General features: G+C 42.8%; 3 protein-coding genes across 3 annotated transcripts; 2 read left to right on the forward strand and 1 right to left on the reverse strand.

Annotated features, from left to right (window-relative positions):
* Window positions 1-2,482: 2,482 nt before the first annotated feature.
* Window positions 2,483-4,543, forward strand: scg2a (secretogranin II a; the record flags this gene model as incomplete). The annotated part of the gene is made up of 1 exon (XM_083984897.1): window positions 2,483-4,543. The coding sequence occupies one exon, from the start codon at window positions 2,483-2,485 to the stop codon at window positions 4,541-4,543; it is 2,061 nt and encodes a 686-aa protein (XP_083841023.1).
* Window positions 4,544-5,295: 752 nt separating this feature from the next.
* On the reverse strand, window positions 5,296-7,589 carry ap1s3a (adaptor related protein complex 1 subunit sigma 3a; the record flags this gene model as incomplete). Its single annotated transcript, XM_083985834.1, has 4 exons — window positions 5,296-5,331; window positions 5,437-5,574; window positions 6,730-6,838; window positions 7,411-7,589. 4 exons carry the CDS (start codon window positions 7,587-7,589, stop codon window positions 5,296-5,298), a joined length of 462 nt encoding a protein of 153 aa, XP_083841960.1.
* A 2,053-nt stretch (window positions 7,590-9,642) lies between these two features.
* dhrs12la (dehydrogenase/reductase 12-like a) lies at window positions 9,643-18,456 on the forward strand (the record flags this gene model as incomplete). Its single annotated transcript, XM_083985574.1, has 10 exons — window positions 9,643-9,698; window positions 11,879-12,012; window positions 14,163-14,245; window positions 14,365-14,460; window positions 14,552-14,633; window positions 14,713-14,774; window positions 15,294-15,398; window positions 16,037-16,127; window positions 16,244-16,381; window positions 18,341-18,456. The coding sequence occupies 10 exons, from the start codon at window positions 9,643-9,645 to the stop codon at window positions 18,454-18,456; spliced, it is 963 nt and encodes a 320-aa protein (XP_083841700.1).
* Between the last annotated feature and the right edge of the window lie 3,572 nt (window positions 18,457-22,028).

Here is a 22,028-nt window from a genome sequence, read left to right on the forward strand (position 1 = left end):
AGGTCGTGTGTGAAGAATCCCCCTCTTTCTGTTTCCCCTTTTTTTTCTATTCCACTGTGACGAAGCTGAAAATAAGAAAACTCCTCCTGAATACCAGACAAGCAGGTCAGTGGAGGATAGACTGAGTCCACGTCGGATGCAGCAACAGAGGGAGGGGGTTTATGAATGGAACTGCAAGTAAACACACACACACATACACACACACACACACGCTGATCCATACTACACAAGATTTGACAGGCAGCCAAAAATAGAGACCACAGTGGGCCAGGCTGACGAAAGAGCTCTCTCTCTATCACATACACACACACACACACACACACACACACACACTCCTCTGCAGTCCCTCTGTCACCCCGCCCGTCTCAGGCTCTGGCGGAGTCCATATGTGAGTCATCGGTGGACTTTTAACTGTCTCTGTCCCTCAGTGCTGCAGCACCGAGACACACACAACAACAGTCACACTACATTACACTACACTACACTACAACACTGCCATATGTGTGTGTGTGTTTGGATGCTGCTGGTAACAAAATGCACCACAAACACTCCATCTATCCTTAATGAAGCTTTTTACCAGCGTTAGAGTTTAATCTGCTGTGTTTGCTTCACTCACCTGCTCACATTCAGACTTATATATGATCAACGATAATAATAATAATAATAAACTCCATCCCATAGACTAAACCAACCATATATCTCCAACATCCAACAGTGTCTCAGTGGAGACACATCAGTCTTTCAGTCACTGCTGCTAAATATAGATCCATTATGAATGTATTCATTACACCACGAGCTGCGACAAAAGCGGTGAGATGTGCTGGCTCCAAACTATTTCAGCTCACATTCAAAGAGCCAAGCAGGTTTTTTTTTTTTTTTGGTTTGGCTGACTCAAATTACTTGCGCTGTGTGTGTGTGTGTGTGTGTGTGTGTGTGTGTGTGTGTGTGTGTGTGTGTGTGTGTGTGTGTGTGTGTGTGTGTGTGTGTGTGTCCTCGCTCTGTGACGCACGAGTCAGGTGCTCCCTCTAATAGCACGAGGAGCTGTCCGCGGTGCTGAAAGCAGAGAGATGCTCAGCTCACTCACGACGCTCCGCACAAACTAAACACTAAGGTAAGAAAACCCCGCTTCTTGTTGTTGTTTTTGTTGTTTACTCGCACATTATTTACTATAGTGTGTGTTTCCACCAGGCTGCATCTGAATATACAGCTTCCTCTTTCTTTCTTTCTTTTTCTTTTTAGTTTTTCCTCGATCCCACAGCAGCTGTTTACCAACCTGATGCACCGCCACAGATGTGGAGGCGCAGAGGTTGCAGCGCTGTGCAGACCGACGTGTCCCTTTGTTCTCGTGCTGCTTTGTGTTTGTTTGTTTTTTACCCGCACGCGCTTTGTAGCTTTTTTACGTTTTTATTCAACAAACATCAAGTAGCCTACGTAAAAGTTTAAAAATCGATTTAAAATCCAGTGTGGAAAAACGTAAAAAGGAAAGTAAACACGACAAAATGACATAAATGATGCTCCTTCTTATGTTATTCATTCATATTTATTTTAGAAGTTCTTATCTTAAATATGAATATACAACTAAATAGGATGTATATTATAGTAATGTTTATATAGCCTGTATATATATCTATAGATATCTATATATAGATCACTATTAATGATCTATAAAGTAGGCTATAATATGAAAACCTTGAGTTTTGCGTTAAAAAAACATGTAAATCAATTTTACGCACGTTTCAGTCAATCTCAGTTATAAAGCGCGAGGTCGAAGCGGGAATAATTATAGGGGTCTGGAGGTTTTCCGCGCGGATAAAGCAGGAGAGGCTTCCGTGTGAACATCAGCCTTACCGGGTTACCTTGACAACGGGGCGGCCGTGACTCACGGAGAACATCAATTTGTGGCGACTAATGAGATTTGGACGAGAGCCGCCGAATACCGCTGCTGGTAAACAGGCAGCAGCCTCCCACTGTTGTTGTTGTTGTTATCTGTAATAGTAGATAATGATATAGTAGTAACCTGTTACTGTAGTATTATTATTAGAAAGGTCGTGGTCTGGGTTGTAGAGCAGGTTGGTGGTTCGATTCCCGGTTCCCTTGAACCCAGAAGGGCATTCTTTGTAAAAAAAAAAATAATTTGTGCAAAGTCCAGTGTGCAGAGTTGTGATTGTTATTATTTGCATTGGCAGTAATTGTCTATAAGTCTCTAATAGTAATATTAATAGATCTGAAAATGATTTATAGATCAATACATTTAGTTGTTTATGTAGGAGCAGAGATTGATGGATCAGATTTTCAGCCCTCAGATCAATACCGACGCCTCTTGAGGTCTGTGATGTCATCAGATCAGACATTTAAAGTGCTGATAAGAGCGGGAGAGACGTGAGAGAAATGCCAGAGCGCAAACCGTTGCGAACCTGTTAAGCTTAATGTGTAAAAGGTCAGCGCTGACATGTGCATCCTCCTCCCTCTGCAGGCAGCCACCATGCCCTCGCTCCCTGAGACCTGCACCACGAGCAAACTCTTCCTGGTCTGTTTGCCCAACCGAGCGCTCCTCCTCCTCCTCCTCCCGCTCCTCCTCCTCTCCGGTGTCGATGGGGCGACGCTCAGACAGCACAGGCTGCAGGGGAGTGAATCAGACGCCCAGAGAGGAAATGTCCACCAGGCTCCTAACGTCGACATGCTCAAAGCCCTGGAGTACATCGAGAGCCTCCGACAGAGAACCAACGCTGACTCCCAGCAGCCCCTCGCCGCGGCGTACGACGTGGACGACGCCGAGAAGCTGCGCACGATGCTGAGACTGGCTTCCTCTACTAACCCCGCGCTGAGTAGAGATGAGGACGAGGAGGAGGAGGAGGAGGGGAGGGAGGACAAGAGCGAGGAGCTGCTCCAGGCCGTGCTCAGCACCCTCCAGCAGACGGAGAAGGCGTCGAAGCCAGAGTCACTTCGCCCCGGCGCCGACGGAGAGGGAACGCTGTATCCCAGGGTGCAGCAGCAGCAGCAGCAGCAGCAGCAGAAGCAACACGGCATCCGGCTCCACAAGAAGCTGCCGCTGCTGTTCGAGGATGATGATGATGATGATGAGGAGGAGGAGGGGGAGGGGGGCGAGGAAGAGGAGGACGATCAGGAGCGAGCCAGCCACTTCAAACGCACCAACGAGAACGTGGAAGAGAAGTACACGCCGCAGAATCTGGCGACGCTGCAGTCCGTGTTCGACGAGCTGGACAAGCTGACCAGCCCGACCAGCCCGAAGAAGAGCGTGCACAAACGCCAAGACGAGGAGGAAGATGTAGAGGATGATGATGATGGGGAGGAGGAAGAAGATGACGACATGTTCAACGTGAGGAACGTGGCGTACGACGACGTGGGCGGAGATCTGGGACTCGACTGGGGTCCGCTGCAAGAACGGGAAGAGGAGGAAGAGGAAGAGGAGGACGACGACAATAACAAGCACATGGCAGACCGAGCGCTGGACTTCATTGATGGCGACGACGATGATGATGATGATGAGGAGGAAGAAGATGATGATGTGGGTGATGAAGGTGAAGAGGAAGATGATGAAAGCTACCCAGTCAAGCGGTCAAAGGATCCGGACGACGACGTGGCCAACCTGGTGGACTACTACCTCCTGAAGGTGCTGGAGAAAACCGAAGAGGAGGAGCAGAAGAGAGCGATGGAAGAAGAGGAAGAGGAAGAGGAGGAGGAGGAGAAGAAGAGGACTGAGAGGAGAGCGTCTCAGAGTCCGACGTACAGAGACGATTTAATCCCACGAAACATCTACGAGTTCATTCAGATCTCCCAGAAGTACCAGATTCCACCGGAGGACCTGATGGACATGCTGCGGACCGGAGAACTCGCCAGGAACCTGGAAAGGTCACGGAAGATCAGCAGATTGAGCGGCCGAGCGCAGAACAAACTCTCGCAGATTCCCTCCATCAAGAAGATCCACAACAAGTTCCCCGAAGCCGCCGGTTTCTACAGCAGACGCCTCCCCGAGCGCCAGAAAACGCCCGAGGAGCTGAGGACGGAGGAGATCCTCAACATCCTGGGGCTGGGGCCCGCCGCCGCCGCCGCCGAGGACCGAGCAGCTCCCGCCGCCAGGAAGCAGAAACAGTTCAACAACAAGAGCTCGCCGCCAGTGCCGTCACGACTCCACGCTCGTTTGAGAGAGTCCACCCCGACTCAGCGGCGCTACTTCACACTAGCGAGGAACGACTACGACAACACGGCGGCGGACGAGGACGAGCTGGCAGCGTACCTGGCGGCTCGGATGCCGGCGCAGTACTATCTGAACCGCAAGGCGTCGTCGTCGGGACAGAAGCGGGACGAGGCCGGGCAGAGCGCCGGCGCCACGGCGGGCTCGTTCGAACAGGCCATTCAGGACTATTTCGGTCACATCGTGGACTCGGACAAAAGCCCGAAAGACGAAAAGAGACAGTCGGAGACGGACGGAGAGAGCAGCTTCGAAAACGACGCAGTGATGAAACTGCTGAGCTACCTGAACCCAGAAACTGAAGACAGTGACGCTGACGGCAAAACTGTCTAAAGAATATATAAGGCTACATATATATATTTATATACAAAAAAAACACAGTATAAATATATATATATGTATATGTACGTGTGTGTTTTGGTGGAGGGAGAGGGTGACAAAGTATTTTAAAGAATAAAACATGTCGACTTTAGTTCTTCTGTAGGTTTACAAAGTTGTTATTTATTGGACATTCATTTGATGCTTTTGGTTTTTGTTTTTTTTATATGTTGCTTAACAGCATTTAACAACCAGTAGCCTACATGTGGACTCACCAGCCTTATATTTCAACACACACACACACACACACACACACACACACACACACACACACACACACACACACACACACACACACACACACGACCAAAATCAGTGTTGGATCCCTTAGATTCACTTGTGTTTTTTGGTAATTCTTTCTTAAATGTGGTCATATGTGACATACCTGAGGTTAATAAAGCATTGACTTTATTTTTTCCTTACTGTGTCGTGTTTCCTCATTTACTCAACCAACAAACACACAGTGCATTATAGTTTCGATATACAGTACAAGTAGTGAGGTTGGAAACAAAAATCATATTTAAAACCTACATTCTGATATGAAACATGTCATAAACCCTGAGATGTCAATAAATATGAGGCACTTCCATAATTACAACTCTTAAAAACCGTAGTAAAAAAAAATCAACAGGATTGTGGCCGTCGGTGTACGACCACGTCTTAAACCTCTTTGGCTCACGTCTTGAACTCCCCCTCGTCCTCCTGGCTCAGTAGGCAGGTTTGCTCATGTACTCCTCCATCGTCTGCCAAAGGAGAAGAGAGGAGAGGAGGCACGTCGTTGGTACATAGTATGAGTAATAACAAAAAAAAGCCACAGTAACTTCACGATCTATGACGGGTGAGCGAACCTCCTGCAGCGTGTCCGCCTCCTCCAGAGAGAAGCCCACGGCCAGTTTGGACGTCTCTAAGACTTCTCCTCCCATTAGAAACTCGTCGAGGATGAAGTAGGCCTTCTCAAAGTTGAAGATGATGTCCAACTCACACACCTGACAGAAAAGGACAGAACAATAAACAATGATTGTCAAAGTTGGGTTTCTAATTTCACCTAAATGAACAAAATGACAGAACATGAGACTAATTTCATCGTGGATTTCAGACACTTTCTGTAATAAAAGGAAAAAATCAATCAGTTGAGGGTTTGTCGTATAGTACACGTCAGTTTCTGGGTCCTTGATGAAAGTTTGCTTACCTATACTCTTCCATTTGTTAGTTATGGATGAGAATGGATGAAATAAACCACAGAACAATAGTATAATAGACGTTTTGTATATATACGAGAACCTCCCTCTGCTCTTGTCTAGTTGTGTGAAGGAGAACAAACAGGGTTGGACCTCCTGCAGTGACGTCTTGTGGCCACCAGAGGGAGTTTGAATGGTAAAGTGTGGACGTACAGAGTAAAGACTGTACTAGTAAAAACACAGAGTCACTGTAGTTCAGACTGGAGTATCGATAAAAGTGTTAACTGTTCCTTTGTATTGATCTTTTTCACTACCAATTTAAAGTCCATATATAAATCAGTTATGAGATAGATAGATAGATAGATAGATAGATAGATAGATAGATAGATAGATAGATAGATAGATAGATAGATAGATAGATAGATAGATAGATAGATAGATAGATAGATAGATGTTTAGGTGTATTAATCAGTGTTTCAATAGATATATCAATAGATGTATCATGTATAAATGTATATGTATAGATTGATATCAGTGGATGTATACGTGTATCAATTGATGTTTCAACGTTACAGATCAATCATTTATTCACTAGGGCAATTCATTTGTCCTCCAGCTCACTAGAAATAATGATAATAATAATGATAGTTGATAGTAAATAAGAAAAACTTCATTTTTCAGAGATGTACAAGTTAAGTCTGACCCATTGATATCCACATCTGGGCAGATTCCAGATGTTGCAATCATGCTGTCTACAGTATAGCCCAGATTCAGGCTAAGGAAACAGCAAGTGTATATCTTCTAGGACAGAATTCAATTCAAATTTATTTTATTTGTACAGTGCCAAATCTTAATATTCATTATCTAATTTACAGGGAGAGGTGAAGACCATCCCAACAGCTCCAACCTTTAGTCAACTGAGTCTACTTAAGAAAACCCCCGACCACTCAGATCTATACTCACATTGCCAAAGTATTTGTCCAACAGCTCCACATATCGGTGCAGCACCTCGAGGGCCAGCAGCTCGTTGTCCTGGGCGTCCATGCCGGCACAGAAATACAGACTGGCGTATCTGAAAGGGAGGAAGATAAAGGTCACATGTCGCAGCAACAGAAAAGGAGGAGAAGCCGTCCACTAAATCATTATGTAAGTATATAAAGATTTCACTGAGAAACAAGCACATTATTTCTACCATGTAATAGTTGTTGTTTGCCCTTGTTTTTTTTTTTTCTCTAACCAGTTTCTGCACTGGTTTCTGTTGTTACACTGCAAGGTTGTTATTTCATCCACTCCCACTGACTCCACTTTTATGACCTGGTTGTTGCTGCTGTGAGGAGATAAAAGGCCGTAGGAGAACAATCACTATGTTGCACCATCACACACACACAGAACACACTCCTGCCTTGAATCTGGGTCACGCTCTGTGTGTCTGACTCGACCTTTACTCTTTATAGGTCTTGTTAACCCACTGCTGAGCGCGGCCTGAGTTGTGCACCTGGGCTCCACCACGCTGAGACGTTTTTACTAAAAAAAAAAAAAAGCTCGTAAAGATAAGACAAAACAAGCACAGCTGTGTGTGTCTGTCTGTGTGTGTGTGTGTGTGTGTGTGTGTGTGTGTGTGTGTGTGTGTGATGCAGCAGCCACCTCTTGTAAACAATCTTCAGGTCTCTCCACTGGACGAAGTTGCAGGAACGTGGAGGACGAGGCAGCACCAGCATCAACATGTCCCGGATCACCTTCTTCTTCTCCCGCTCCGTCATGGGCGTGAACCACTTCTGCAGCCGCAGCTTCCCCTGCCGACTGAACAGCAGCATAAAGCGCATCTGAGGAGGGAAAACACACTTTGTTATCAAATGTGTGTGTGTGTGTGTTGTGCAACGTCAGGGACAGCTGCAGAAAATAGTGTTGTGGTACTCGCATCCAGTCTTGAAACCACATTTTCAAGGTTTCTGGTCTTGTCTCAGAATCGGTAGAGCTGGACTAAATGTCACTCGCTCACTTTGGTTTACATAAAATGATCTTTTCTTTTTAGCTGAGGAATAATGTAAATATCAAGCCACATGATTATTTTTAGTACTGGCACAGTAATGGTCTTCAAAATGGTCTTGCATTGCATTGGTCTTGGTCTTGGTCTTGACTCGGTCTCGGGTTAGGTGGTTTGGACCACAACGCTAGCAGAAAATATACATAAAATAACCCAACAGACGCTGCAGTTAACATCTAATCTGCAATATCAGAGTTCCCAACCAGAAACGTGAATGAAAATCACCAAGGAAACACAACTCGTCCTTATCACCGTGGTGTAATAGAGTAATAAAACACTGCACTGATACACAATGGTTGTGTTGTGCAAGGGGCCATTAATGAAGCTCTTTGCCCTGAGGTGCAGCCGCCAAGCAGCTCTGCTTCTGCCTGCAGCCAGATCAAACAGGACCGGTCTGGACCTGGTTCTGGTTCTGGTCCTGGTCCTGGTCCAGGTCCAGGTCCAGGTCCAGGTCCAGGTCCAGGTCCAGAGAACAGCAGTAGGCTACACAAGCTGAAAAACTGTGTTTGTGAATCTGCATTCTCAGGTGTCAGGATTTCTTTATACGTCTCGTAAAGTTTTGCATTGATTTGCCTCTCAGACGTTGTTTTTAAGCTTTTCTCAAGTTTTCTTAATGAAAAGGGAAAACTTTAACTTTATGATGTTTAGTACCACATGTTTAAAAATCAGTTTAGGGATAAATCATAGTAATAAAGATCTTATAACATGTCAAAGTGATCGATTATTGACCTTTGATCGAGGAGGTTTACACCTGAACTGATTTACAGCCAGGAAGTCAAAACACAACGATTCTGTCAGTAGCAACTATAGCTCATTATAAAACACTATTTAACCGTTTCCTGCCGTCACGTGCGTTGACGTCGACTGTATCTACATCGGGTTAAAGCAGCGCGCGCTGACACCCACCATTTTTGTCGCGAGCCGTCCGACAGAAGTCGCTCAGGTTCAGATGCTGCAGGTTGATGAAGATGGTGATGATGATGATGATGAGTCTTTCCCACAATACTCCTCCTCCTCCTCCTCCTGATGCTGCTGCTGCCTTACCTGCCGCGGCGCGAGGACTGGCGACATTGCTGCTTCCGGCTCGTGCGCACCTGCTCCTGGTCAGAGCCGCGCCCTTTTACGCTCCAGCTGCTGATTGGCTACACGCACATACACACACGCACACGCACACGCACGCACGCACACACACACACACACACACACACACACACACACACACACACACCACACACACACACACACACACACACAGGTGAGTGGAGGCAAGTATGGTTTTTTTTTTGTCTTTGTTTTTTTAAGTATTCATATTTTTATTTAGTACAAGCAACAGTCCCAGATACTTTTTAAAAATCCATATAATTTATTTTTTGATATTCACTAATTGATATGTTATTGATATGATATTAATATTTCCTCTTATCAACAGTTTTAACCTTCATTCTGTTTCTTCTATTCCCTTGTGCTAGCTGTTTGAAGTTATTCACTATCATGTTGTTTATTTTGTATATAAGCTGTCGAGATATTGATATCAAATTGATATTGATCAGTAATAGAAACGAGTTTATGCAGGACATGGAGGTGACAGATCGATCTCTATGGATCATCATTATTACATCTCAGTCTGTTCAGGCTCAGAAACACTGTGAACCGACCGACCTGATGCATCCTTCCCTCCGGCCGCTGGGTGGTCACCGGAGCCCTCTCCTCCTCCTCCTCCTCCTCCTCCTCCTCCTCTCTCCGTTGATTTATTCCGGCTCCACGTGGTCCGGCTCCAGAGTTAAAGCGCAGCGGGAGCTCGGAGCTCGGCGAGAGGCTTCCAGAGCGACACCATGTCTCTGTACCGCAACTCCGCCTGGTTCCTGAAGGGGATGACCGAGTTCACCAGGTAAGACAACACTGGCTTTTTTTTTTTTTTTTTTACTCCTCCCGTTAGCCCCTCCAAACCAGCACTGTGTTTCCGGACACATCTGCACATCTGGAGCCGGGCTGTGACTCCAGGTGTGCATCATCAGATGTGTGTATTTGTTTGGAGGTCAGTTAATCTAGATCAGCATTTACTAATAAAAGAAACTCAGTATAGAAGAAAAATGTCTGTTATAATGTTTCCTGGTGTTAAACTGAGTGTAACTTCCTTTCATTTCATTGAATTTCTGATTTTAACAAGAGCAACAACAAAAAAATCCCAGTTTATCCTATTTATCTCATGATTCTAACACAAAATTATTACATTTTTGCTTTATGTTATTATATGGGGTCAACTTTAAATCACCACTATTATTACTTATTTTGATTTTAAACATTGTACACTGAGTTTCTGCTCATTTGAAATGAATCAATGTAGGCCTACTGTATAGACTAAACCAGAATGTGTCTGTACACAGTAAACAGGCACAAAGAGAAAGGATGGGTTTGGACCAGACCATTGCACCATAGAAGAGAAAAGAATAGAAGCAGATAAACTCACTACAGTAAAATTTTGTTTTGATTATGTATGGCAGTTAAAACCAGGAGAAGTGGAGATGACACCAGTAGACCAGATCAGTTTTCAACAGAAAGTAAATCTTTTTCACAAGTGATCAATCACTTTCCCAGAAATTTCCTAAAATTGAGTATTTCATATTAGAAGATTTGCTGCTTTTCTGTGTTTTAATCTCAATGTGAATCACAAATATTTCATTTCAATTTTATTTGTATAACAATAAATCACATTCAGGCTCCTCGGAGGTCACGACCTTCAACCAACAGCTCCATGTTTCTCACTTCTTTTTAGTTTTGGACTCATCACTCCAACAAAACAAGATATTTGAAGACGTCACGCTGAGCTTTAATAATAATTTCCACCATAACAAATCTATTGATTAAAGGGATAGTTCAACATTTTTGGCAAATTGGCCCATTGCCATAATCCCTATAGTTTTAGGAGTAGGTTCGTTACCTTTAATTGTCGGTGCAAGCTATTTTTAGAACGGTGGAGCAGAGCCGTGAGCTGCTCAGAGCTACATAGGAGGCTTCTTGGTTTCCCTCATCAAACTAATCAAATACACAATCCCACAACTCCAAAACACTCTCATGGACAAGTTGTGACCTGCACATTCACCACGCTATGAGATAATAACGTAATGTTACCAGACAGAGTTGTTTTAGAGGTAAATTCATGCAAAACCACTGATGCGCGTCAGGGCCAGTTTTTCGGCAAGCAGTCTCTGCATTTACCTCTAAAACAACTCCTACTACTACTCCTAAAACTGTAGGGATTATGGCAACGGGCCAATTTGCCAAAATGTTGAACTATCCCTATAATAAAAGAACTATTCATCACATTTATCTGTGATTTTCACAGTCAGGTTGAAACTGCTGGATCTGTGAAGATGAGAATACAGCTGTAACAGATGTTTCACTGCTTCTCTGACAAACACAATGAACATCAGTGCTTTATGATTAGTTGATAGTGCCATGTACAACGTCTTTCAGCCCCAACATTTCTCTGATGTGATGTGATGTTCGGCCGGCGGCTCCTCGTCCTGGTCGGAGCTCAGAAAGCCAAGTTGTGTGAAGAGGTGCTTTTGTGATTGTTTCCCATCTCCCCTTTGTTCTGTGTTATCTCCTGTCGCAGCGAGCCGCCCGCTCTGACCCTGCACTAATCGCTCTCTGCATGACACCATTGAACAGAAAGAGCATTTAGCCTCAGTGTTACCCCCTCATCCCCCCCTCTCCTTCAGCCGCCCTCAACAATGGCATCCAGGACAATGGGGGGAATTGAGGTCCTTGGTGCCACATACACACACACATATGTACACACACACACAAACACACACTGTGATGCTGCTGTCACTGTCAGTCGTCTCATCCCAAACCCTCTCTCCACAGAGACAATGCCAGGCACCCTCTCTCCTTCATTGTGTCTGTACAGTAAAGCTGTGATGGGAAATACAGTAACACAGGCTGACCTCAAACACTGACCCTCTATGACCTGCACACACACACACACACTCATACACACACACACACTGGGGCACAGAGATGCAGATAAACAAGCAGCTGATCTCTCTCTCTCTCTCTGTGCAGGAGCGCCTTCACGTCGGCCTCCAAGAGGTTTGTGGAGAAGGACCTGGAGGTTTCTGTGGCCGGACGCTCCTTCATGATCACAGGGGCCAACAGCGGCATCGGGAAAGCCACCGCCATGGCCATCGCCAAGAGAGGTACCAGTCCACACGCCCCCACCTGACCCCCACCTCATATCATATCATATCATATCATTATAATAACAAGGAGTTATAGTTATAAACCTACAAGTTCCATATCAGCGATTAACATTTTAGTGAGTTTTTCCTTACTGATGTCGGACCAGGCATACACAAAAAATATATTATACAGTATATACTGCATGTGAAATAAAATGGACAAGAAAGAGAGAAACATCAGTGCACACATATAGAAACCTATCAGTACATTTAGACATATTTAGAGTAAGGAAATACAACGGAAAATAATAAATTAAACAGAACACAAACTAAATTAAACTGTATTTCAATAAAAAAAAGAAAGAAGTGGTCACAAAATACAACTTATTTATTATATTACTATTATGTCAGTAGCTAATGCCCACAGACACATCTAGACACGAACACCCTCTGTGCCATGTACTGTAATGATACTCATTATGTTGTTATACTGAATCTGTCTCTGACACTAATAATGTACAGGATGTGAAACAGTCAGAACTTGTACATTAAAGCAGATATCAGCTTCACGGCCGTTTCGGCTAATGCTGCGTTCAAGGCAGGCTTTTGAAACCGTAAGTTACAGCTTCAAGTCACAACTACGACTTGGTAGCGTTCCAGGTAACCCGTAGCTCGTGTTTTTACCATCCTGTTGTCTGTGAAAGTTCCCTATAACGGCCACTCGTAACTTCCGACCCGTGAACTCGTACCAGATCGAACTGGTATGACTTCACAGGAAGGAAAAACACAAAGTACGAGTTTCTTTGAACGCACCATGAGTTAGCAGCCCCCGCCCTTGTCAGGCATCAATTGGTCCTCGTGCTACGTCACCACATTCACGCGCATCCCTTGGCTGCACACACAGCCCTTCATGCCGTTCTCTCTCCTCATTGGATAACACTTGTATCCCACAAGGAAAATTTTCTCCTCGGGTTACAGCAGAGCAGAGTGACGGAGAGACTCGTGTTTAGGCTGAAATACTTCATGTAAGTGATTGCTGACGGAAAATAGGACTATTTAGGACTTATATTAACAAAAACATTCCACTGATATCTGCTTTAAGTCTGTTCTACTGAATATAAATGTCCTTACACCTCTTATATATATATATATATATATATATATATATATATATATATATATATATATATATATATATATATATATATATATATAAGAATAAGAATAGCATCATCTGATGCACATTATATACTCAGAACTTGAAGAAAATACAAAACTTTCCCAGTTTGTATCATATAAACTATAAATTGTGTAAATCTAAATGGAAGTAATATGAGTCAACAGATAAATGCATCCAGACAGGAACTGTAAGTCCTGCCATATTCACCTTATTAAGATGTAAATTAAAGCTAAGGCATTGGATCAACCCATCCATCCATCCATTTATTAGCTGTGCCATTTATCTGTGCAGGGTCACTTCTATCACAGGGCCGAGCGTTATCTATAAACATCAGCGATGTGTTCGGTTCAGCCAAACACATGGACATTTTTCGAAAAAGGTCGAAACTTGTCAAAAAGATTCCTACATAGAAATATTGTGGCTTTATTCCACATGTTTTTTTTAAAATGTATTCTCCCTCATTAAATGTATAAATATAGAAAGGCAGAGGGATCGTAAGAGTATGAGATGAGTCCTACTTCATGTGTGAGAATAATATTTTGTCTTTTCTCTCTCATCATAAACAAACTGGAACAAAACCTGTCACTGAAGCTCCTCCTCTTCTCCTACTTCTCTTTAAAAAAAACTAACTGTAACTTTCTTGTCTTTGCTTCAAGATTCAAGTTGATCATATTTAGTTCATGATTCTAACACAAAATTATTAAAATTGACATTTATATAACTTTGCAGTGAGACTTTTAATTTGAAATTATAGGATAATAGTTTGTTTTTATCACTTTTGCTCTATTTCTGGTTTATTTTATACTTAGGGAAGAATAAAAATCACTATTATTTTGATTTTTTAAAATTGTACACTTAGTTTCTGCTCATTTGCAATGAATACAGTCATAAACTAAACCAGAATAATGTTTGTACTCTCCTCCTCCGCTCTGCAGCTGCTCCGTCATGTTACAACAGACTGATGTCGGTTCTGTCTCCTCTGTCTCAGGTGGAACCGTCCACATGGTGTGCAGGAACAAGGACAGGGCTGAGGAAGCCAGGGCCGACATCGTCAAGGAGTCGGGGAATAAAGTACGAGGAGTGTGACTCAGAGAAACCTTCAGACTTGACTCAGACTTGATGCTTTATTCATTATTATTATGATTATTATTATTATTATTATTCCCACGCGGCTGCTGCTGTCGTTGCAGGAGGTCTACGTCCACATCCTGGACCTGTCTGAGACCAAGAAGGTCTGGGAGTTCGCCGAGGCCTTCAAGAGAAAGAACAAGGCCCTGAACGTCCTGGTGAGTCTCAGATATTAATCTATGATGTCGTATATGTCAGTGATTGATCGTATATGTATCTAAAGGGGAAATATTGGCCTCATGTGTGCAGATCAATAACGCCGGCGCCATCATGAGCCAGAGGGACGTGAACGTGGAGGGGCTGGAGAAGAGCTTCGCCACCAACGTCCTGGGTGAGTCGATGGTCAGAGCTCAGTGTGTGAAGGAGACATGAGGACGGATCTGAGCTGTGTCGTTGTGTTTGTCCTCCAGGAGTTTACATCCTCACCAAGAGTCTGATCCCACTGCTGGAGAAGAGTGCCGACCCCAGAGTGGTGAGTCCGCATCTCTCAGATGTCTCACACCTGAGGAAACAGACCAACAGGAAGCAGAAAGTTTTTTTTAACCTGTGAGGGTTTATTTCCTGGTCAGCGACTATAAGCTGCATGTCTCTCTCTCTCTCAGTCTGTCTCTATTGATCTTCTATCAAATAAAAACATAAAATTGGCTAAATTACCAGAAATAATCAAACACAACAGACAGTCCTACCACAGTAACCCTTCAATTTACAGGCCGTTAATTACGTGATAATGTCAAGAAATAGACAAGAAATAACAATTAATTGCGTCATAATGTCTTGAAATAACCTAGAAATAACGGTCAATTTCACAATAATGTCGAGAAATTTAGCCAAGAAATAACAATTGATTGCGTAGAAATAGCCCAGAAATATCGGTCAGTTTCATGGACTTGGTGGAGAAAAATTGTGGTCTTTCCCAAAAAATTCAAAGCATAAAAAGTCTGTAATCTTTGGCCTTTACGACCCCCCCCCCCCTCCGTGTGTCCGTCTCCAGATCACAGTGTCTTCAGGCGGGATGTTGGTGCAGAAGCTGCGGACAGGAAATCTGCAGTCGGACAGAGGTCGCTACGACGGCACCATGGTCTATGCCCAGCACAAGGTAAGAACCAGAACCAGAACCAGACCCAGACCTGGACCTGGACCTGCAGAGACACTGCTGGAGATATTGGAGATGTATTGGTTGATATATTGATCTAATCCCAGTGAATCAGCATCAGATAGACATTTAGGGTGAAACTGGGCAAATATAAAAGTGCATCAAATGCAATAAAAGTGAATTTAAGACCAAAACTTCATCTAAAGAGAATCAGCCATGGAGAGCTCATATCAGCCGGACCCTGTTCTGTCTAATGAGTTCAATCAGAACCAGAATCTGATAATTCATTGATCCCCAGGAGGAAATAAGGTCGAACTACAGACGCTCTCTCAGCAAAGACTGGACAAGATGAAGATAAAGATATAAATATACAAATATAAAGCACATTCACCACGCTATGGTCCGCCGTTCTAAAAATAGCTTGCAACGACAACAAACCTACTGCTATGACTATAGGGGTTATGGCAATGGGCCAATTTGCCAAAATGTTGAACTATCCCTTTAAAATGTCCTTATACAATAATATTCACGAGAAAATAATAGAATATGTAAATAAAAATATGAGAATATGAGTTTTAATATTGGACTTTCTGCTTCAAGACACATTTGCTCATGAGTGTGTGTGTGTGTGTGTGGTCCAGAGGCAGCAGGTGGTGATGACAGACCAGCTGGCAAAGACTCACACAAACATCCACTTCTCCGTCATGCATCCTGGCTGGGTGGACACCCCAGGTAACCCCCCCCCCCCCCATACACACACACACACACACACTCATGTAATACATTGTGGACAAATCCATCAAACTCACTCCCTGTTTAAATCGGCTGCCGTGTGTTTTCCTCCTCAGCCGTGGCCAACGCCATGCCGGACTTCCACCAATCCATGAAGGAGAGCCTGCGGACCCCGGAGCAGGGGGCCGACACCGTGGTGTGGCTCGCTGTGTCCGAGGCCGCCGCCACCAACCCCAGCGGACGTTTCTATCAGGGTACGGTCTGTGTGTGTGTGTGTGTGTGTATGTGTGTGAGAGAGTGAGTGAGTGAGTGGTTTGGCTGGTTTCCATTGCAGCTGGAGTTTGCTGCTTTTGGTGCCAGATACTGCCAGAGTGTACAGTGCCTCTGTGAACACACACACACACACACACACACACACACACACACACACACACACACACACACACACACACACACACACACACACACACACACACACAGGCCAGTGCACTTTGGTGTACATACTCACACACCGACACACATACACACACACACTCACACACACAATGAACCCAGTGACCTTGACGAGGAGGCTGCATCCAAACTCTCGAGCGGAGACACAAACCCACTATTTAACATGAGTCAGTTCACTGAGGGGACGCTACAGGTGAATAGGGTAAAAAATTTAAACTAACAAATATCACCATGAAACTTCCCAAGTTTATTACTTACATTAAGACAAATATTTTTTGTATCACAAATTTTGTCAAAGTTTATGTTTAAATATGTAAATGAGGCAATATCTAATGAAACATGTGCTAATTTGCATACATGTTGAGAACTGAAATCTGAACAATAGATAAAGCTACTTTCAAAATTCTTGTTTTATTTTGTTGACATATTAGAGTCAGAAGTTTTTACAGAGGGGATTTTGTCTTTTTATCACTCTGTAAATGAGAAAATACTGTCACCAGCCCTAAAAAAAAAAAAATCAAAATTCTAGGAATCTAGGAATAAAATGTTGTATAAATCAGGCTGTGAATGATATATCAACAAACCCCTCTGTAAAAACCCTCAGAATATAGAAAGGGATCAAACTGGGAGGTTTGGTGTCTGTAAGTGCTGCTAAAGTGGATATTTTTAGCTCAGAGTCTAAGGAAAAACTCGTTTTGAGAAAACAACCTTTAAAGACTTGTACTGTAAAAAAGTTTATGTAAATCATACTTTTACGATTGGTTGTGGATACAAAAGAAATTACATTTTTTGGAGCCTACATAATTGTTCAGGAGAGAGAGAGCTTTACTATGATACCTGACATGACGTGGGTCAGAGTAACTTTTGGTGAATTTAGGAGAAATCTACAGACGAAAGAGACAAAATGAAGTTAAATAAAAACCTTAACGTGGATTTTCTACCATTTTTTTTAGACTTTTCTGAAAGAATACATGTTATGGTAGAAAAATAGCCCAAAACCTCAAAATTGATCAGTGCATGAAAAACCAGTGTCTCGCCTCCAAGTCGCTGGTTTTTACTCGCACCTCGTTTCACACCAGAGTGAAGTGACGTGTGAGTAAAAGTGTGAGATGGAGGACAACTGACACACCTGAGCCGTCTCTAACCACAAACTAAACACACTCCAAAAACATCTGGATGTTTTATGTTGTGGATCAGCGATGGTCGCAGTATGTTGTGTGTTTCAAAACGTTTCACACCACCTGAACGCCTCACAGCTCTGTGTCTGTCTGTCCAACAAACTCTGAAAACTAATTTCGTTTAGAATTAAATTTTCAGGCGATGTTTCAAACCTCTAAATTAAAATCAGGACGGTTGTGTCAGTCGAGTGTTCATCAGTCACTTTTCATTGGTTCATCCATCAATTCTTTCTCTGCCTCCTGTTCAAGTCCTGACATTATTGTTACACGCTGCAGGAAGTTACTGGAACAAATATATATAGGCCTAATAATAAATAATTCATAGTCACATCTCCTCTGCTCACTCTGTCTCACTTGAGGCTTTATGAACACGTATTAATCTACTTCCTGTGTGTCGTTAAAAAAGCTTTAAATGTGACTTGTTGAGCCCTGAAGCATCGTTGAGTTATGTTCCACCTGTTGTTGCCGCTGGGAACGAGGGCTGAGAATAAATCCTGAGTGTGTGTGGCGTTCACTTGACTTTTCTAAACTCAGTTTTCTGTAACTTCTTTGTGTTTTTTTGTGTGTGTGTGTGTTGCTCAGACCGGAGGATGGTGTCCACCCACCTGCCGCTGGCCTGGACCCACAGCTCGGCCCTGGAGGAGCAGAAGTTAATGTCTCTGCTGGACGACTTGGCCAAGACGCACCAGCCCCACTGAGGATGGCCGGCAGGACACCGGGAACCAGCACTAACCCAACCTCAGACTTAACTCATGTGTAACTTACTGTAGCAACATTTTTTTAACGCTTTTTTAAACTATTTATATGATAAATGTGTTTTCTTATGTGTGAGCTTCAAACTTTATTGTTAGATTTTATGATTTTATGATTGATTGTTTGATAGCGATGCTGTTTGCTGTCCAGCTGATAGAGAGACACACCCGGTCTGTTTACTGTGACTTTATTGAAGCTGTCAATCAGATGGGAATCTGATGTGACCGAAGTCACATACACACACAGACACACACACACACACACACACTTTTCACTCTTCATCCATGACACCAGCTCTGGGCTCGGTCTGATGTCACTGTCTGTGTGATTTATAAACAAAACAAAACATAAGTCCTCGACGTGTATTAAAAAACATCTATGTCAGTAACTCCTGTGCAGGTTGAGCTCAGGCTGGAGGTCACGTGTTCTCTCCGTGTGCCTTGAACGCACCACGCAGCATCAGCAGCAGCAGCATCGCTTGACATGTGCAATAAAACATACGTGTTCATCTGCCCTGCACCTTTAAAACAAACAAAAAAACATACAAAAAACAGCAAAGGCCTTTCACTGACTGTGACTTGATGTGTGTTTGTCTTGTAAATGCTTCGCTTGAATAAAGAACATTACTAATTTTGTCTTTGTGTTGTTTTGCAGCTACAAGAACAAACAGAGAGTCAAATAAACATCAGAATATCTTTATTAAGCATCGGTTCGCTCTCTGTGTCCGAGGGCACCGAGAGTTTAATAATGTCAGTACTGTCCTGTCAGCAAAAGTATTTAAAAATACAAGTATTTCAGAGATAAACATTAACATCATGTTGGAACAGCTGTTTGTTTTGTTTTTAATTGTTATAATTTTGTACAAGCAGTTTGAGGAGGAAAAAAAGTCAAACCAAGAAAACCAGAAATGAATGTACAGTTTTCAGAGTTTTATGGGCGGCGGTGTCGTGTTGTTGACGGCCTGAAGAGCGACGGCTGTAGTGTTTAATGAGCGACAGATGACAGAAACAAAACGACTAACGATTTACTGTTTATGACGTGACAGAAAAATCTATTCTGCTCCGTCCTGTGACAATCTGAGGATCAAGTTCATCCATCAATCCATCTACCATTGTTTTTTTTAATCGCTGAATGCAACCTGCTGTGAGGATGTGATGGTGATGATGAGGAGGAGGAAGAAGAAGAGCGGTGGATGAGTGAAGGAGGCTTCAGTGTCCGGTGAAGTGGAAAAGGAGGAGAGAGCTCCGACTCCTGATTGTACGGCAGCATCGTCAATAACCCTGTACAGTAAGATCCCTGATCGGATGAGTGTCTGGTCACACCGAGGAGCTGGACTGAGATCAGTTTTGACAGAGATGAGTTTAATGAGCTTTAAACTTTATTGTTTTGGTTTTATTTTGTTTGTGGACATTTTCGCTTTTATTTTGAAAGGACAGTGGACAGGAAAGTCAGGGACAGCTAGGGAACTACAGGTCAAACTCCAACCCACAGCTGCTGCAGTTAGCAGCTGGTAAACAGGAAGTGGTCATAAATCAATTAATCCAGCTTTGACTTCTTCTTCTTTTCTTTTTTTGATTTGAGTCATTTAAAGTTAAAAATTCCTAATTTTTTAGTATCAACAGTTGCTGTGTACAACTGTGGAGCATCTTTTAAAGGGACAACGAGGAGTTTTGGAAAAGCGAAGCGTTTTCACAGTACATTTATGAGCCTCCGCACGCACCGTAGAATTCTTCGACCGGCGCAAGACGGACTCATGTTTTCATTCATCAAGAATTAAAGTCAGAGGTTCGAAGACGATCAGATACCGTCGTAGTTCCGACCATAAACGGCAATGCGGCGGCGTTATTCTCATGAGCGTCCGCGAAACCAAAAGTAAGGAAACGCTGGTCGGCTCGCCCAGCATTTCCACCATTAATTAAAATAACGATACAGACAAAACGATATATTTATTGAAAATGGAGCCATTAACAAGTGTGGGTAGCGTAGATTCATCCACATTAACGTGAGACTTTTTTTATAACCAAATAGAAACTCCTCATTGTCCCTTTAAAGGTGGTATTACATGCTAGCCCCAGGCAGCAAAAATCTTAATTAATGCAGCTTCAACATCTTTTTTACTTTTTTTTATTTTGATCATTTCTGAGTAATTTTTTTATATATATACACAGTAATACAAGTAAAGAAAATACTGTGTATAATATAACTGTGGATCTCTATGTGGATGTATGAAGTTTTTTTTTCCAGCCACTTTTAGATCACTGTTTTGATTTCTCAACAGTGGCATATTTTAGGAAAACAAGTCTGGAAAAACCCACTGTTCACTACCCACAATGCACCAGACTGCAGGCAGAATTAGCAGCCAGCTGTTGGAGCTAAAGGCCAGGATGTTTTTACTCTGGAGTGGGTGGAGACCAAAACAGAGTTTAAACGAGAGCGAGGGATGGATTTACATTAATCAGATGTCCAGAAACACAGCTGCTAATTAATGCAAAGATACAACAGGCTTCTTTTCAGCAGATTCACCTCATCATCTTAAGGTGGTATTACATGAACATGGTGTTTACAGCTTGTTCTGCTGGCTACAAGTGGACAAAATGTATTATAACATCTTTTATCATTATAATTCTACAATTTTTGAGTAATTTAAATCTAAAGAAAAAAAAACAATTCTTAAATATTAACAGTGAAGAAAAGAATGTGTTTAATATGCACCAGATGATAAACCAGATGTTTTCCTCTGGAGTGGGTAGAGACCAGAAGCAGAGTGAGTGTTGGATTATATTAATTACATATCCATTATCAAAGTTGCTAATTAATGCTAATGTTGGCAACTGTTAGCTAGATTCACCCATATTTTTAAGGTGGTATTACTGTACATGAGTGTAATGTTTACAGCTTTTTTTGTTTTTTGCCAAAAAGTGGCCCAAGAAATTAATTATTGCAGCTTCAATTATATATTTTGTAAGATTTAAACTATTATTATAGCATTTTAAGGCATTTTTTACACAAAATCTTCAGTCCTGTCCTGTTTATTTTAGGCTTTTCCACCACGAAGGAACAGGACATTTAAAAATAAAATCAATATCTGGTTTCAGTCCAACCCCAAGTGTGACAACATGTGATGCTGTGAGTGAGGTGTTGGTGATGTGGGGGGTGGGGTGCGGTGGGGGGGGCAACAGAGGCTGTCAACCAGTCGATCTCCGTCCGTCCATGTGCTTCGTATAAAAAAAACTTTTCAACATGTTCCGTTTCTATCAGATGGGCGCGAAAGAAAAAAAATAAACAACATTTACAGTGATAATAGATAAATACTTTACTACAAATATAAATATACACTACATGATCAGAAAACTGGAATGTGACTACAATTTTCAAATCAGGAATCCCAACATTATAATGCTCATTGTTTTGTTTTTTGTTTTGTTTCTTCCCCTCCCACTGACGATAAGGCAAGCATTAAAGTCTAAAGATATTAGCCGCTATTTACAGGGACGCTACATTGAATCCAGCTGTTATC

Source organism: Trachurus trachurus, assembly GCF_905171665.1.
Source record: "Trachurus trachurus genome assembly, chromosome: 13".
NCBI classification, from domain to species: domain Eukaryota; kingdom Metazoa; phylum Chordata; class Actinopteri; order Carangiformes; family Carangidae; genus Trachurus; species Trachurus trachurus.